The sequence below is a fragment of the Rhipicephalus microplus genome, chromosome 5, assembly GCF_043290135.1.
Source record: "Rhipicephalus microplus isolate Deutch F79 chromosome 5, USDA_Rmic, whole genome shotgun sequence".
NCBI classification, from domain to species: domain Eukaryota; kingdom Metazoa; phylum Arthropoda; class Arachnida; order Ixodida; family Ixodidae; genus Rhipicephalus; species Rhipicephalus microplus.
The window spans coordinates 138,809,205-138,826,878 of NC_134704.1; the positions used below are offsets into that span (position 1 = coordinate 138,809,205).

The 17,674-nt window shown below is 47.4% G+C and overlaps 1 protein-coding gene across 2 annotated transcripts in view; it reads right to left on the reverse strand.

Moving 5' to 3' along the window:
* LOC119182310 (glutamate receptor ionotropic, kainate 2-like) overlaps window positions 1-17,674 on the reverse strand; it is a 194,774-nt gene that overhangs the window by 26,287 nt on the left and 150,813 nt on the right. For both annotated transcript variants that reach the window (XM_075895956.1, XM_075895955.1), the window contains exons 6-7: window positions 13,480-13,656; window positions 8,684-8,848 (exon numbers count right to left, since the gene is read on the reverse strand). In XM_075895956.1, the coding sequence (XP_075752071.1) occupies window positions 8,684-8,848; window positions 13,480-13,656 (342 nt within the window). The remainder of the gene's footprint in view (window positions 1-8,683; window positions 8,849-13,479; window positions 13,657-17,674) is intronic.

Sequence of the window (17,674 nt, forward strand, 5' to 3'; positions counted from 1 at the left end):
TTGAGTTATCCAAATATTTAGTGGCAATTTTCAACTTCTGATGCAGGCATAATGTCTTTGTTTTATTGATGTCAGGAGAAGCTAGAAAATGGGCTATTTCGTTAAAAACTATGAACGTTTCTTACGCAAATTTAACATGTGTGTGGATTTCGATACGCAATTACTGTGCTGGCTACTCCAAAACTTTTGAAGATATTCGACCAAAATCCCGCGACTTTCTCACGGCAAAACATGCATTAACAAAACAGAGGAAAGCGTAAACTGAAGGGTTCGTTTGTTTTGTTAGATGCACTATTATTGAGAACTAACAGACAATAATGCCTTAAAAGGATAGGGGAACCTATTACAAGTAATTGTAATATAAGTTTGCCGAAAGAAACGTGGACCAAAAGATAACTTGCTAGGCAAGTTATGTTTCTGTCCGCTTTTCTTTTTCAGTTTACATTACGATCAGCTATATTAACATCCCCTATGCTTTCGATGGCATTATTGTCTGTTAGCTCTTAATAATAGAGAAAGGAATTCTTCAAACTGTCAATCGGCGTACTGAGCGCAAACATATTACATAACAAGGAGAGTGAAATAAAATTTCTGAGCGTTAAAAGGGCAGCACCTTTTTAAATCTGCGCAGCAATTATGAATTCACGACCTTTCAAAAAGTGTTGATATATACCATATTTATGCGCTCCCTGAATTCTATATGTTGCCACGTTCCATTTACCAACTTTTGTTATCGTCCCAAAACACCACACGATTCTCAGCGCAAACCGCGCCTGCAGTTTTCGAGAAGGTTCCGGACTGTAGTAGATCATTTCGATAAGATCACGCCCACTGTGCGAACGGTACAGATTGTTCTGGAACCTACGCCACCGCCAGCGATAACGCTAGAACATTCAACGGCAAGAGTATAAATGCCGACGCGCTTCGCCGCTTGTCAGTTGTTGATCGAACGCCGACGCTCAGTTCGCCGCTATCAGTCCGAGACTGCTATCTGTGCGAGACTGCTGCTGTAATTGGACTTTCCGTTTACCGGGCACAGGTTCACCTAAATAAACAGTTAAATCCCTACATGAAGTCTCCTGTCTTCGGCCACGTCACGACCCCGTGACATCTGGTGGAGGTGCTGCTTCGTTCATGTACCGGACGCCCCCGTCAAGCCGTGAACCCAGCCCACGTCGACGACCTACCGACGACCTACCGTTCACCAGCAGGCCAGCGCAGTGCGCCGAGGAAAACCGACGTTTGGCGCACCCCTGACCACCGCCCTCTGTGCTACCACTGTGGCGAAGCCGGGCACACTTACCGCCGTTGCCAGTACCGACAGATGGGACTGCGTGGCTTCGCCGTCGATGCACCACGTCCGCAGCCAGTGGAACGGCACGTGACATCGCCGACTACCTGACAGGAACTCAATGGACAACCCAAAGTCCTTCCCGTTCGCCGTCGCCCAGCCGCCGCATGTCACCGCACCCCCGGCAGTACTCCGGCCTAACGCGGGGCCGGTCTCCTAGCCCGTATCCGGGAAACTAAGGGCAGCATCCGGTGGAGGTGCGGTTGCTGTGCGACGAACTACGGAAGATCCTCCTCCGACGACGACGCCGCGACGGAGCTTTCCGAACACAATGCCAACCTGGCAAAGCCCTGACGGCGAAAGCTCACTTACCGAAGGTGGCCTGACGGCGCAACATGGAAGCAGCGGAACAAGCCGATGCAGCCGTGACCCGACGCCACGCCCTAACTGTAATGCGAGACGGCAAACTAGCGACGTCGACTTCTTATCGACGGCCACAGTGCGACCGCTCTCGTCGATACTGGAGCCGACTAATCTGTCATCAGTGGGTCGTTCGCCAAGAAGCTAAAGAAAGTTAGGACAGCTTGGAAAGGCCCTGAAATCCGTACAGCTGGAGGTCATCCCGTAACGCCTGCAGGAATCTGCACAGCGAGAGTCACCATTAACGGCCGTATTTAACTTACAGACTTCGTAGTCCTAAAGCGTTGCTCGAGAGATGTCATCCTTGGCATGGACTTCTTATGCATCCATGGTGCTGTCATCAACCTAAAAACAAAGTCGATAACGTTATCCACAGAAAAAGCACTACCGCCGCGCACGCCGTCAGGACACCATGCCTTGAATGTGCTGGAAGAACAAGTCACAATTCCGCCTCGCTCAAGCGTCATTATTTCAGTCGGCGCTCTTAAATCACCTGACTTGGAAGGCGTCATTGAAGGCAGTCAGCATCTGTTGGTCACCCGAAATATTTGCGTCGCAAGAGGAATTGCAGAGCTGCGGGGAGGCAAAGCAATGGTTATGCTCACGAATTTCAGCAATGAGTACAAACATGTGAACAAAGGAACAACGATATCATACATCGAAGAAATTGTCGAAGCCACCAGTGCTTTCGCCCTCGCCGATTCTGCGGAACCGGCTCAGAGGAACCAAGCCCCTCCCTTAGCTTTCGACGTCAATCCCAGACTTCCGAACGATAAGCAAGAACAGCTCAAGGCCCTGCTCCTGCAATACGAAGATTGCTTTTCGTCGTCATCGAAAATACGGCAGACCCCAATCACGAAACATCGCATCATAACCAAAGAAAATGCCAGACCACTCCGTCAGAGTCCGTACAGGGTTTTGACGCGAGAACGTGAGGCCATGAAGAGACAAGTTGATGAAATGCTGCGGGAAGACATTATCCAGCCGTTCAAGAGTCCATGGGCATCCCCCGTGGTGTTAGTGAAGAAAAAGGATGGGACCCTACGTTTCTGCGTCGATTACCACCGCCTGAACAAAATCACAAGAAAGGACGTGTATCCTCTCCCACGAATAGACGACGCACTTGATCGGCTCCATAACGCCAAGAACTTTTCGTCAATGGACCTCAAGAGTGGCTATTGGCAACTCGAAGTCGACGAAAGAGACCGAGAGAAGACGGCGTTTATAACACCGGACGGCCTCTTCGAGTTTAAGGTGATGCCCTTCGGCCTTTGCTCAGCGCCTGCAACTTTTCAACGCGTTATGGATAGAGTACTGGCAGGATTGAAGTGGCAGACTTCCCTTGTGTACTTGGACGACGTCGTCGTGCTTTCCTCGAGTTATGACGAGCATCTTCGGCGCCTTGAAGCTGTACTTCAAGCCATCAAGACTTCCGGACTCACACAGAAGCCAGAAAAGTGCAGATTTGCGTGTGAGGAGCTCTTGTTTCTGGGGCACGTTATCAGCAAAGCTGGAGTTCGTCCCGATCCACGGAAAACAGCCGCCATCGCCGACTTTCCGCCGACCACTGACAAGAAAGCCGTGCGCCGATTTCTGGGCCTGTGTGCCTATTATAGGCGGTTCGTGAAAAACTTCGCCCGCATCGCCGATCCTCTCACTAACCTTACCAAGGCCGACGGGGAGTTTAGGTGGGAAACGCCGCAGGAACATGCTTTCCAGGAGCTTAAACATCGCCTCCAGACGCCTCCGTTACTTGCCCATTTCGACGAATTCGCCAAGACAGAAATACATACTGACGCAAGCAGCGTAGGTCTTGGCGCCGTTCTTGTGCAGAGGGCTGACGGACTTGAAAGGGTTATTAGTTACGCCAGCCGATCGCTATCGAAAGCAGAAGCAAATTATTCCACAACAGAAAAGGAGAGCCTCGCCATCATCTGGGCTACGTCGAAATTTCGCCCCTACCTCTACGGCAGGCCCTTCAAAGTTGTGAGCGACCACCACGCCTTGTGTTGGCTAGCCACTTTGAAGGACCCTTCATGTCGCCTCACACGGTGGAGCCTGAGACTTCAAGAATATGACATTACTGTCGTTTACAAGTCCGGCAAAAAGCACTCCGACGCCGACTGTCTCTCTCGTGCACCTGTCGACCAACCGCTACCCCACGACCCGGATGACGACTTTTTCTTAGGAACGATAACTACCGACGACTTCGCTGAACGACAGAGGGCCGACCCAGAACTTAAGGCCCTAATAGAATACCTCGAAGGCAGGACCGCCGAAGTCCCGAAGGTATTCAAGCGCGCACTTGCGTCGTTCTTTCTACGAAACGGTCTTCTACAAAAGAAAAACTTTTCACCGCTTCGAGCTAAGTACCTCCTTGTGGTGCCTTCAGCTCTGCGACCAGAACTCCTGCAGGCCCTGCACGACGATCCGACGGCAGGGCACCTCGGTGTGTCTCGTACGCTCGCGAGGATACAAGAAAGGTACTACTGGCCACGTCCTACCACCGACGTCACTCGTTGTGTGAGAAAATGCCGGGACTGTCAGCGACGCAAGATACCGCCGACAAGGCCAGCGGGACTTCTGCAGCCAATTGATCCCCCTTGCCGACCTTTCCAGCAGTTGGTATGGACCTACTGGGGCCGTTCCCGACGTTGGCCTTCGGAAACAAGTGGATCGTGGTAGCTACCGACTACCTCACCCGCTACGCCGAGACAAAAGCCCTGCCAAAAGGCAGTGCATCTGAGGTAGCTAAGTTCTTTGTCGAAAATATCGTCCTACGTCACGGCGCCCTGGAGGTCCTTATCACCGACAGAGGAACGGCATTCACTGCCGACTTAACTCAAGCGATCTTGGCATACAGCCAAACAAACCACCGCCGGACGACAGCGTACCAGCCACATACCGACGGCCTCACCGTGCGGCTTAACAAGACGATCGCCGACATGCTGTCAATGTACGTCGAGGTCGAACACAAGACGTGGGACTCCATTCTTCCGTATGTGACCTTCGCATACAACACGGCGGTGCAGGAGACGACGCAGATATCTCCATACAAATTGGTCTGCGGAAGGAGCCCGGCAACGACGCTCGATGCCATGTTACCCAACGTCACCGACGAAGAAAACCTCGATGTGAGCGAGTACCTTCAACGCGCCGAAGAAGCCCGACAACTTGCGCGTCTCCGTATCATGAATCAACAGACGACCGACAGCCACCGTTATAACCTTCGACGACGCTTCGTGGAATACCAGACCGGTGAACGTGTTTGGGTGTGGACGCCGATACGCCGACGTGGACTAAGTGAAAAGCTTCTGCGACGATACTTCGGACCGTACAGGGTGGTTTGACGTCTCGGCCCACTTGATTACGAGGTTGTCCCCGACGGCATCATGAACTCTCAATGACGCCGATCACGACCTGAAGTCGTCCATGTCGCGCGCCTCAAGCCGTTTCATGCGCGTTAACAAACTGAACCAGTGTTTTTTTGTATTATTGTTGTATCGTAATTTAGTCATTGTACTTTCTTGCATTATTCTTGTACTTTCATCTTTAGTTAAAGCATCGGGACGATGCCTTTTTTCAGAGGGGGACAATGCCACGTTCCATTTCCCAAGTTTTTGTTATCGTCCCAAAACACCACACGTATCTCAGCGCAAACCGCGCCTGCAGTTTTCGAGAAGGTTCCGGACTGTAGTAGATCATTTCGATAAGATCACGCCCACTGTGCGAACGGTACAGATTGTTCTGGAACCTACGCCACCGCCAGCGATAACGCTAGAACGTTCGACGGCAAGAGTATAAATGCCGACGCGCTTCGCCGCTTGTCAGTTGTTGATCGAACGCCGACGCTCCGTTCGCCGCTATCAGTCCGAGACTGCTATCTGTGCGAGACTGCTGCTGTAATTGGACTTTCCGTTTACCGTGCACAGGTTCGCCTAAATAAACAGTTAAATCCCTACACGAAGCCTCCTGTCTTCGGCCACGTCACGACCCCGTGACATCATGATGTTACCTCTGTATAAAACAGCATAAGGAATAGTTCATTGCTTTATGCATTGAAATATGCCTAGTATATGTACTTCGTAGTATATATGTAGTATATGTACTTTGGTATACGTGAAGCAAATGAAACGGCTGCGAGCGCATCATGAGTGTGGCGTGTAGTCATGTTGTTACATGAGATGCGTGTCATGATTTCAATGATAAGGGTCTGTCGCTTGGCTTCACCATGCGGTCTTGTCATACTACGCCAGTTTTGCAGCATGTCACGTGAACGAAACCACCGCAACAGCAGCAAGACCATGAAAAGTAAATCATCACATTCAAAACATAGATGTCACGAATTTCATGTTTTAGTGGGCGGTGATACTCATTATACAGTCATGTTATGTCATACCAATTTTGGTATCGATACCAATACCAAAATGACCAGGAGAGCCTAAAGTTGTAAGCGGCTAGATAGATAGATAGATAGACAGATTGATAGATAGATAGATAGATAGATAGATAGATAGATAGATAGATAGATAGATAGATAGATAGATAGATTGATTTATATGCTGAAATTCGCCAAAGAAATGCTTCGCTTTAAAGGAAAATAATGAAATCAGAGTACATACTGCTCAGCATAAAGAAACTTGATGCAGCGCCATTTCCAGTAAACAGGGCTCTCTTTTTATATCTCAATCCCTAGTTCTCCATCAGCGCTCGTCTTGTGTCCTTCCTATCCTCTGTTTTCGTGTTTTGCGCTGTTTACCTCAGCGAGCTACGAGTCGTTACCGACTTTCTCCGCATTTAAAAGTAAGTATCTTTTTGAAAGATACGTATATGTGAGCAAAGATAAGGCTTTCCTGCAAGAATTCGCTGAGGAGCCCTTCCATAATCCTCTTACCCATCGATTCTATAATCCTTCTCTGGTATCACAGCCTGACACGCTTGGCTGAGTCCGAAACTATGTTGGAGCTCTTATGCTCAGCCGTTGAAATAATGTGTTATATTCGAATGCAACAAAGGAACTCAGAGCTGCAAAAAACAACAATACGAGAAGCTTGGTACTGCAAAGTAGCGAACATTCTTCGATATTAAGACAAGGTAAACAACATAGCAGTAAGAACGCCTGTCAGTTAAAAAAGAATCTATCTGTTCCATTCAGAGCTTATTTTCAACATTCCCAAACTCATAAGCGCTGCTTGTACAAAGTGAAGTCCTGCTGTTATACGACAGAAAAAAAGATTCAGATATATCCTACAAACCAAGAATATATTGAACTAGGGAACACTTAAATAGAAGCTCAGATCAAAAGCGGGGTATCAGTGTGACTTTTTTTAACGTGATAAGCGTCATTTCTTCTACCAACTTTTGATTTCAGTAGCGGCGCTTGTCGGAACTGGTGCTTTTGGACGGGACATATTTATCGCAATACAGAATAATATGTGTCTTTGCAGTGTGCTGCACATTGACACCTAGTGTTTGTGGCTTTTACAGATGTGCGGGAGTGCCATGGCACACATTGAGGTTAATATATTTAGGATCTTTGGTGAACTACATCAGGAACCAGCCCGTTGGTGTTGAAGGTTGATGTCAGATAGACACCTGTTAACTGCAAAGCTTGTGTAGGCGCTAGCTGGTCATGCATGCATACGAAATCATATATACGCTTTTGTTCGTTTCCGAATAAAATTTACTGGTAGTAGGCACAAGTCTTGTCAAACGTGTTTCAAGTCCGTGCCTGATTCGCGCATAGATGCGTGGTAATAGCGAGTGCCTTCTTTGAATTACATAGTATATGTACACTACCGCTGAATAAAGGCATGTGTATGTATTCATAATTTGTACTACATCCAAAATATTTGAGTGTGTTATGGTAACGGCCAGCAGTTAAGAAATTCTGTAAAAATTATTTTAAGTGGCAGCTGAAAGCTTCTTTATTTCATCGTAGACACAATAAGCATTTTTTATTTATAAACGGATAGCCATTTTCGCCAATCTGAAGTGCCAGGGGAAGACCATAATGAGTACCAGAGCCAGTACTAAATACCTCAATGCCGCACGCCTTAAATTCTCCTACTAACTAAATTAGCACGCTCTGAGATTCCGGTATTATGTTCCATTCTTTCTCTAATGCATAAAACAGAAGGTACTATTCTTAACATCAGAACATGTCTCGTTTTATATAGGACTTAATAATAAATCTTCAGGTAAACGTACGGTTGGGCACAGATGAAACACAATAAAGCACATGACACGTCGCGCTCTTGTCTCCTGCTTGTTTGTCCTTCATGTGTGTTGTTCTGTACGTATTCCAGAACATATTAACACTTCAACTCCCACCTTGCTGTTCTAATTCTTCTAAAGTTACCTAGTGTACAATTCCACTGCGCCAAGCAATATAAAAATATCACAGCGTATCCACGGAGTGAATGATGAATAGTGGGGCGAGGCGCCCATCAATTCATCCATCCGTCCATGTGTTCGTCCTCCCATTCATGCGTCCGTGCGTCCCATCGCGTTCAAGAATGCAGATGGCACGCGGCAACACTAACGAAACGAAAACCAAGGCAGCCGTGCGCAATCGTCTTCAAAGTGCCCGCCGCTCTGCTCCATTCATGCCCCACCAATGATCCGACACCTACGGTGACTATATAGGATATAAAAGAGGCACTCGTTCTCCGCGCACTCAGACAAAACACGCGCAGCAGCCAATCGAACAGTACCGGCACTTCGGAGAGTAGCGGCAGAGTAACGCCATCTAGGAAATGAGACGAGAAATTCTCATTTATTTCTTTCGCTTTTTTTTTCTCTTCTCTTCTTCTCTCGGTTACGCTTGACAAGTGACAAGTGAAGAGGAGCTTGGCCCCTAAAACTGTATTAGAAAGAGATTGAAACACGTGTAGCAAAATGCCTTGTATACATAGTGTACACAGGGACATCGCATGCATATTTTTGGACGTTTGAAGTAGGAGCCCACACCTGTTTAACTGCGTCGACAAAGGCCTGCGACTGTGGTCTATCTTGTGACGCTTGCGGCTCATGGCATTGCACGCTAGGTGGTCGAGCAAGTGTCCGTTCCGACGCTAGCCTTTGAACAGCACGTACCAGAAGGTCGAGCGCATCTTGTGTCAAAGCCGCATCTGTCTGGATAGAAGCATAATAAGCCGGTAGTATCAAGTTTGTTGTATCATTTCTATTTTTGTCATTTAGAACTATGGAACCCGGCTTGTTTTTTACCTAACCCTACTTGACGTGCCACCACAATTCTTTGGCCCACCGAACGTAGAACTGAAAAGCGTCATGCTTTTTTTTATAGTCGTTTCACTGGCGTTATCACCCCATTAGTATGCAATTTATGACTATGTATTTTGCTGTGGACTACGATGGGTAAACATATTGTTACGGTTGAGTTAAAGGATATGTGAATTTATTTACAGGGTGAGGATGAAGTTCGGCAGTCGCGGAAAAGATGGAGTCCTCAGGCCACACCAGACAACGTCATCTGCCTCTTCTACCTACACGGCACATACTACAGCCCGGCTCATACCGTAGCGATCCCCGGTTCACAGACGAAGCCCGCTGGGCAAGTTTATGTCACTGGAGGGATGAAATTTCTTGAGGCGAGCCACGTGCACCAACTGCGTTCGTTTTGACCAACGAGAAGGTGTCGTCAAGCGTTCCACAACGTACGTCAAGTCAGTCACGCGATCTACAATGACATAGGGGCCTGTGAACTGCGGTAAAAACTTTTGACATAAACCAGGTTTTGGGGGGTCCATCACCACACGGATTCACCTTTTCGTAATGAAATCACATCATGGCGTTGATCGTACTGTTGCTTGGAGCGATCTTCTGATGCCAGTGTGCGCAGCGAGCAATTTGGCGGGCTTCTTCAGCCCGGCACAATGTTTCGGCCACGGACTCATCGAAATGGAGCTTAAATGGGAGGATTGTATCAAGGGAGCTGCGTGGTGACCGAGCGTAGAGCAGGCAGAAGGGCGTGAAGTCCATGGTCTCGTGCTTCGCTGTATTGTATGCGTAAGTAATAAATGGTAATATCTCATCCCAGTTTTTGTGATTGGATGCGACGTACAAAGCGAGCATGTTAGTAAGAGTTCGATTGGTGCGTTCTACAAAACCAATCGTCTGGGGATGGTATGACGTCGAATGTCTGAACTGTGAAGCGCAGAGGTGAAGCAATTCTTCCACAGTGTCCGCGATGAATTGGCGACCACGGTTACTGATGATTACTTGAGGTGGACCAGGGCGAAGAACAATGGAGCGTAACAAAAAGGGCGACGCCATCAGCTGCAGAAGATGGTATCGCAGCGGCTTCGGCGTATCTGGTAAGGTGATCGACGCACACTACTATCCAGCGGTTGTTGTTTGAATATCGCGGAAACAGGCCCAATAGGTCGATGCTTACTTGCTCGAAAGGCGTAGTAGGTGGTTCTACGGGGTGAAGAAGACCGTGCGGTGCACTGGTAGGTCGTTTGTGACGCTGGCAGTTCTCGAAGCTCGAGACGTATTGTTTCGTAAAATCTCGAATTCGAGGCCAGTAAAAACGCTGCTGCACTCGATGCGGGGTGCGAATGAACCCAAGGTGTCCTGACGTTGGATCATCGTGCATAGTACGGAGAACGTCGCATCGAAGCCTTTGATGTACAACCAGTAAATAACGTGCGCCGGTTGCTGAGTAATTTGTTTTGCACAACAGTTCATCACGAATGCGAAAGCGACCACTGCCTTTGAGATTCCGAGCGTCAACGAACAAAGGCTCTAAAGACAGATCAATCAATTGTTCTTGTTTGAAGATATTGGCGTCAGGAAACGCGTGAGAGACCGCAGCAAAACAGATTTCGAGGGTATCTGCTCTGCCCTCCGTCGTGGTCATAGGCAGGCGAGAAAGGCAATCAGCATCCGAATAACGTCGTCCACTTCTGTACGAAATGCACAAGTCAAATTCTTGAAGGCGTAAAGCCCATCGAGCAAGGTGGCCAGAAGGGTCTAAGCCAACATAATGAATGACGGTCTGTCACAATCGTGAATGAACGACCGTAGAGGTACCATCGAAACTTGTCAATGGCGAATACAGCCGCTAAACATACTTGCTCTGTCACCGTATAATTCATTTCAGCCTTGCTTAGAGATCGACTCGTACAAGCAACAACATGCTCTGCATTATCATGGCGCTGAACAAGCACACCTCCGATGAAGATTTCACTTGAGTAACTGTGCACTTCTGTAGGAGCAGAAGGATCGAAATGACGAAGAATAGGCTCAAATGTCAGTAGAAGTTTCAGTTCAGAAAATACGGCATCACAATCAGGTGTCCATTCGAATGGGCTGTCTTTTCGCAACAAGCTCGTCAGTGAGTGTACTACGACCGCGAATCGGGACACAAAGCAGCGAAAGTAGGAACATAGGCCCAAGAAGCTGCGAAGTTCCTTCAGTGTCTGGGGTGGTTTAAATGAGCCGACTGCTTCGATTTTGCGGGAATCCGGCCTGACACCATCTTTGTCAACTAGGTGATCGAGGACTAAACTTGTCGTTCAACGAACCGGCACTTCCTAGAGTTCAAAATCAAGCCAGCCTTTCCGACACAGTCTAAAACAAGGCTTAAACGGGCGTTGTGCTCTTCAAAGGTAGCCCAAAAATGACGACGTCATCCAGGTAGCATAAGCACACCCCCATTTAAGACCACGAAGACAGAGTCCATAAACCTTTCAAAAGTGGCGGGGGCGTTGCTAAACCCAAACGGCATCACATGGAATTGGTACAGTCCATCAGGCGTCACGAATGTGGTCCTCTCCTTGTCTGAAGGGTGCATAGGTATCTGCCAATATCCTGATTGTAGGTCTATTGAAGAAAAGTACGAAGCCGAGTGTAAGCAGTCATTAACATCGTCAATCCTAGGCAGCGGATATACATCTTTTTTTGGTCACGGCGTTGAGTCTTCTGCAGTCAACGCAGAACCGCCAGGCACCATCTTTCTTCTTAACCAAGATGACCGGTGCTGCCCACGGGCTACCTGACTCTTCAATGACACCCTTCTTCAGCATTTCCTGAACCTTGTCGGCAATAACTTTTCGTTCTGAAGACGACACTCGGTAAGGCTTTTGTCGGATTGGATGGGCAGTACTGATGTCAATCCTATGGTGAGCGCGAGAAGATGGTAAAGGTAGTGGCTTCTTCTCTTGGAAAAAGTCAAACACAGAAGCATGTCGCCTCAACAGATGGCGTAACGTCTGCTGCTCGTGTGACCGCAAAGATGTGCTCATCATACCTAAGAGCTGCGACTCGTAAGAGCAACTGCGCTTGCCAGAGACTGTACCTTTCTCGCTTCCATCAATGTTAACGGCCGCTACAGAACCTTCAGTGGAATCATCGAAGACGCCAAGCTTCATTCCTCGAGGGAGCACAACCGGCATTGGCGAACAGTTCGGTGCCCACAGAAAGGTTGCTCCTTCATCAACAGATACCAAACAACGAGGGACGAGATTCTGATGCGAACACCGCAACTGAGGTGCTGGGATCAATACCAAGCACCTCCACCACAAAACTGTTACGGTTGAATTTAAGGATATGTGGATTTATTTACAGGGTGAGGATGAAGTTCGGCAGTCGCCGTAAAGATGGAGTCCTCAGGCCGCACCAGACAACGTCGTCTTCCTCTCCTACCTAACCGGCACATACTATAGCACGGCTCATACCGTAGCAATATCTTATATTTCTAATAACGATTCTCCTTTTTGCGCTTACCAAAAACATTGTCATATTTTTTTGGTGCAAAACAGGCGTATCACACAGCCGTTTAAAAACGAGCTACAACCAAGTTCTACGACCGGCAAAGTGCATTATGTGAAAGCCTTTTATTCGTATCCGCAGAATCAACAGTGATGACATGCATTTTTTCTCATCAAACAAATAGATCAGTAGTTAAAGGGCCAGTTGTATATTATAAGGTAAGAGAACGAGTAAAACAATTAACGCAAACAAAATGAGTGCCAAGAATATAGAATCAAGAAAGGTGCGGCGGGAAGGATTTATTAGAATCTTGCAAATTAGAAACTCTATTGATGAGTAAAAAATCGTGATGAATGCTGGTGCTGCTTCAATTCTCAAGAATACGGTATTGACGGTAGATAGACTGCCTTAACTTTTGCAAAATATTTTCAATTTCAAAGAACAAGATGGCTTAAGAAAGGGCGCGCCTAGCATGAAGAAGGAAATTTTATCCGTAGCCACTCGCACCTCGTGCCTTAAAGATGACTTAATGATTTCCCAGCAAGCCATTGTTTCATTTTTTCCTCTGCACTTCAAGACCTTCACACGACGCTCCCTTCTAGGTTTTTTTTTAAGGCTTGTCACAACGCAAGAGCAAAAAAGAGTAGTGCGTAGTTTTTTTGTAATATAAAAATAGTGAATAGCCTTACTGCGTTCATTGCAGTCCAACAGACTCTTCTACATTCCTTTTATGAACCTGATTATGTGTTTTGCACGGCCTCGACATCCCCCAAAACAAGTTATTCTCATCTGCCTCCGAAACTTTAATATTAATTATGTAAAATGCATTTTTTACACGGACGTGCTGGAGACTTTGAAAGTGCGCCTGCGTACTGCTGACGTTCGCTAAAGTGGTCGTGTAAGACCTTACGTGCTATATGGTATCCATCGTCATAAGAACGAGGTTGTGGCACATAAGTTTGACTAACAAAGTAGATAATTCCTCTTAATATTTGAGGAAGCTAAAAGATACGCATTGCCCATCTCACCCTTATAGGCTTTTTAGATGCCCTTTGTCCGTTGAACATCGGATGGAAGCCAGTGCGAGAGTAAGCATCTCGCACTGCCGCAATGTCGTGCTCCCACATTTCTTTCTTTACCAGCACAAAACCACTCAGATTTGTTCCCGAGTTTTGGAAGTCCGACAGGTCAACTGTGTGCAAATCCTGCAGAGAGAAATATTAAAGTTCAGTGAGAGGAAGAGAGAAGCAGTCAGAGATGCAAACAGAGGGGGTAAGCAGGTCAACAGGTTGGTGGCTAATCAGCTTTCAGAGGCCCTGTGAGGGCAGTAAATAAAAAAAATTAGATTCTTTGACGATGAGAGCCTCTCGACCAGTTTTACATATTTTCCATCACAGACGTTACGGTGTAGGTTTATCGTGCGTTGTCACTTTTAAATCATTATTACCATGAGCCATCATGTGCTAAATGCCCGCCATAGCATAATGTACAGCTGGTAAATAAGAAAGGTTAAAATGATGCGGGATTCGCCAGGTGTCTCTCATACATACTGCGTGCTATGAGATTTCGAATCGAAGAGTCTGGAGAAGTTCTCCTTTGGTAGGATAGCTATAACCAAGGTGGTTTACCATGCGTCGTAGGTAGAAAATTCTATTCAACCAGCACATACTCAAGCACCACTCAGGCATTCATTTACGACGCTTAAATAAACATGAGGAAGCGTACCACTGGCTCTGCAGTCATTCATTCTTGCACGGTTTCGAGCAACGTGTGGTAAGTTTATTGCTGCATGGTAATTTAGCCCTGCGGAACATATACAGACAAATTTCGAAGTTGTGACCAGAACTTGTGCTCAACACATGTACTCATATACACTTACTTTGAAGCTATCTTGTAGCTCACTTGTACGATAGACCTCATAGGGTTCAAGTATATAAAAATACAAAGAACTACCTAACGTGCATAAACATGAATGCCATGATGCGCATTATACCTACTCATTATTATTGGGTATGGCGTTGCTGTAAATGACATTTTCAGAAAGCACACTTTTATGTATATATGCAACGTTAAAAAGCGGTATATGTGCAATGTTGAAATGCGGAGCTTCTTATCGAAATTGGTGGCATTTTGTCAGAAATTTTACAATCTTCTGAGCACTCAAACTAGGTGTACAATCCACGCAAAACACTTTCTCATAGTACTGGTGAACTTATATATTCTCGCGACGTGAAGACAGAGGTCGTATTTGAAGACGCTGAGAAAACAGCAGCGGGTCGGTCTTTTTATTAACCGCGTGCGCCAGAGAGTTTCTCGTCTTTCTCCTGTTTGCGTTCTGCATAAAAACGTGCAGATGCGCGTATGCGCTGTCGCCTTCGTCTTTTTTGCGGGACACACGTGACATTTGCCTCCCTCCAAAAATGGCATCGTACTGATGCGCAGCCAAGGCGCTCTACTTATAAAAACGTACATATGCACCGGCACGCACAGGACAAACGAGAGTTAGCTGGACAAGTAGGGTTTCGTCCGGATGACATGCACGATTTCGGGTGAGCGGTGTCGGCGCCTGGAACTGCAATCGCCGTCGGGAATAACTTCGTAGTTGATGTCATTCAATCGTCGGGTGACTCGATATGGGCCGAAGTATCGCCGTAATAGCTTCTCTGAAAGTTCGCGTCGACGTATTGGGATCCAGACCCATACCTTTTCGCCTGGTTTGTAGGTTACCAATTTATGTCGTAGGTCGTAACGTTTCGAATTTTTGTGTTGCTGGTGGCAAATACGCACGCGGGCTAGCTGTCGGGCTTCTTCGGCGCGCTGACCAAATTCTTCGGCGTCAGCTTGAGTGTCGTCATACTCGTGGGCAACATAGCGTCCAACGTTGTAGTGACTTCGCGCCCGTGTGTTAAACTGAACGGCGTCATTCCGGTAGTTTCCTGCCAGGTGGTATTATAGGCGAAGTTCACATAAGGCAAGCTTTTGTCCCAGTTCTTGTGTTCTGTGTCAACATACTTGCAGAGCATGTCTGCGAGGGTCTTATTAGGCCGCTGTGTTAGTTCATTCGTTTGTGGGTGGTACGCCGTTGTTCTCCGGTGAGCTGTACCGCTGAGCCTGAGAACTGACTCCAAAAGTTCTGCCACGAACGCAGTTCCTCTATCCGTGTTGAGAACTGTTGGAGCACCGTTCCGAAAGACGTTTTCTATGAAAAAATGAGCCACTTCTGTTGCTGTGGTCCTCGGCATGGCTTTAGTTTCTGCGTAGCGAGAAAAGTAATCGGTGGCGACAATGATCCATCTGTTCCCTGTGGTAGAAGTTGGGAATGGGCCCAGGAAATTCATTCCAATTTGGGCGAGTGGCTTTGCTGTTACTTGGACGGAATGTAATAAGCCTGCCAGCCTACCGGGTGGTGCTTGGCGTCTTTGACAGTCGACACATGTTTGGACGTGATGTTTCACAGCAGCAGGTAGGTTCGGCCAGTAGTAACTGTTTTGCAGACGGGACAATGTTCTAGTGTAACCGAAATGTCCGGAGGTGACTTCGTCATGGCAGGCTTCTAGAATTTCTTTTCGCAGTGATGCAGGGCCGACGAGCAAGTATGGGCTGCCGCCGATGGGAAAAAAAGTTTTTCTTGTATAGGACGTCGTTCCTTAAACAAAAAAAAAATGGCACTCTTCTCGCAAAAACTCGCGGCACGTCTTCACGTCGTCCTTCTAAGAAGTCGATAAGCGGAAGCAGGTCAGGGTAACTGCGCTGCTCTTGTGAAATAGTGGCTGCGTTGATGACTCCCACGAAGGCGGCGTCCATAGACTCGTCATTAATAGCGGCAGGCTCGACGGGTGACCGCGAAAGACAGTATGCCTCGGTGTGCTTCTTCCCTGATTTATAAATAATGGTCATATCAAACTCCTGAACCCGAAGGCTCCAGCGTGCTAAACGGCCGGATGGGTCTTTCAAGTTAGTGAGCCAGCAAAGTGAATGGTGATTACTGGCAACCTTGAATGAGCGGCCGTGCAGATATGATCGAAATTTGAGAACCGCCCAAATCACGGCGAGGCACTCTTTCTCGGTAGTCGAGTAGTTCTCTTCCGTGCGAGAGAGAGCTCTGCTGGCATAGGCTATCACTTTGTCGCAGCTATCTTGCCATTGTATCAGTACGGCGCCCAGTCCTACATTGCTTGCGTCGGTGTGAAGTGCTGTTGACGCTTCGTGGTCGAAGTGCGCAAGAACCGGAGGTGTTTGGAGGCGTTGGCGTAATTCGTTGAACGCTATTTGTTCTTTTCGCTCCAAAGGAAGGGGACATCCTCTCGTGTGAGCCGTGTCAAAGGCGCCGCAATAGACGAAAAGTTGGCGATGAATCATCGGTAATAAGCGTCTCACGGCTCTTTTGTCATGTGTTGCGGGAAACTTTGCGACAGCGTCCATTTTGCCCGAGTCAGGTCGAACACCTTCGTGGCTGACCACGTGGTCTAAGAAGCAAAGTTCGCTGAAACCGAAATGGCACTTCTCTGGTTTTAAAGTCAGGCCAGCCGAACGTATAGCTTGTAGAACTGCGCATAATTGACTTAGGTGTTCCTCGAATGTAGCTGAGAAGACGATAACGTCATTTAGATAGATTAAGCATGTCTGCCACTTCATTCCTGATAGCACAGTGTCCATTAAACGCTGAAAAGTGGCTGGCGCTGAGCATAACCGGAATGGAAGCACTTTAAATTCATAAAGACCGTTTGGCGTCACGAAAGCAGTTTTCTCACGGTCTCTCTCGTCGACCTCTATTTGCCAATAGCCACTTCGCAGGTCCATTGATGAGAAATAGCGTGCATGCCGCAGCCGATCAAGAGAGTCATCTATGCGTGGCAGTGGGTAGACGTCTTTCTTCGTTACTTGGTTTAACTTGCAGTAATCTATACATAAACGCAAGCTGCCGTCTTTCTTTTTAATCAATCGCGCGAGAGATGCCCAGGGACATTTGAAGGCTGTATTACGTCATCTTGGAGCATCTTCTGAACTTGGTTTTGGATCTCCTCACATTCTTTTGGAGCCACACGGTATAGATTTCGACGGATCGGTCTCGTATTTTCCTCAACGATGATTCGGTGCCGGGTCAGTGATGTTTGCTTGACTTTCGACGTGCCCGAATAACAATCTTTAAACTGGTGTATCAGCTCTGGTAGGCGCTGTTTATCCGAGGGTGACAGGGCTGAGCAAATGTTGACAGACAAAGGT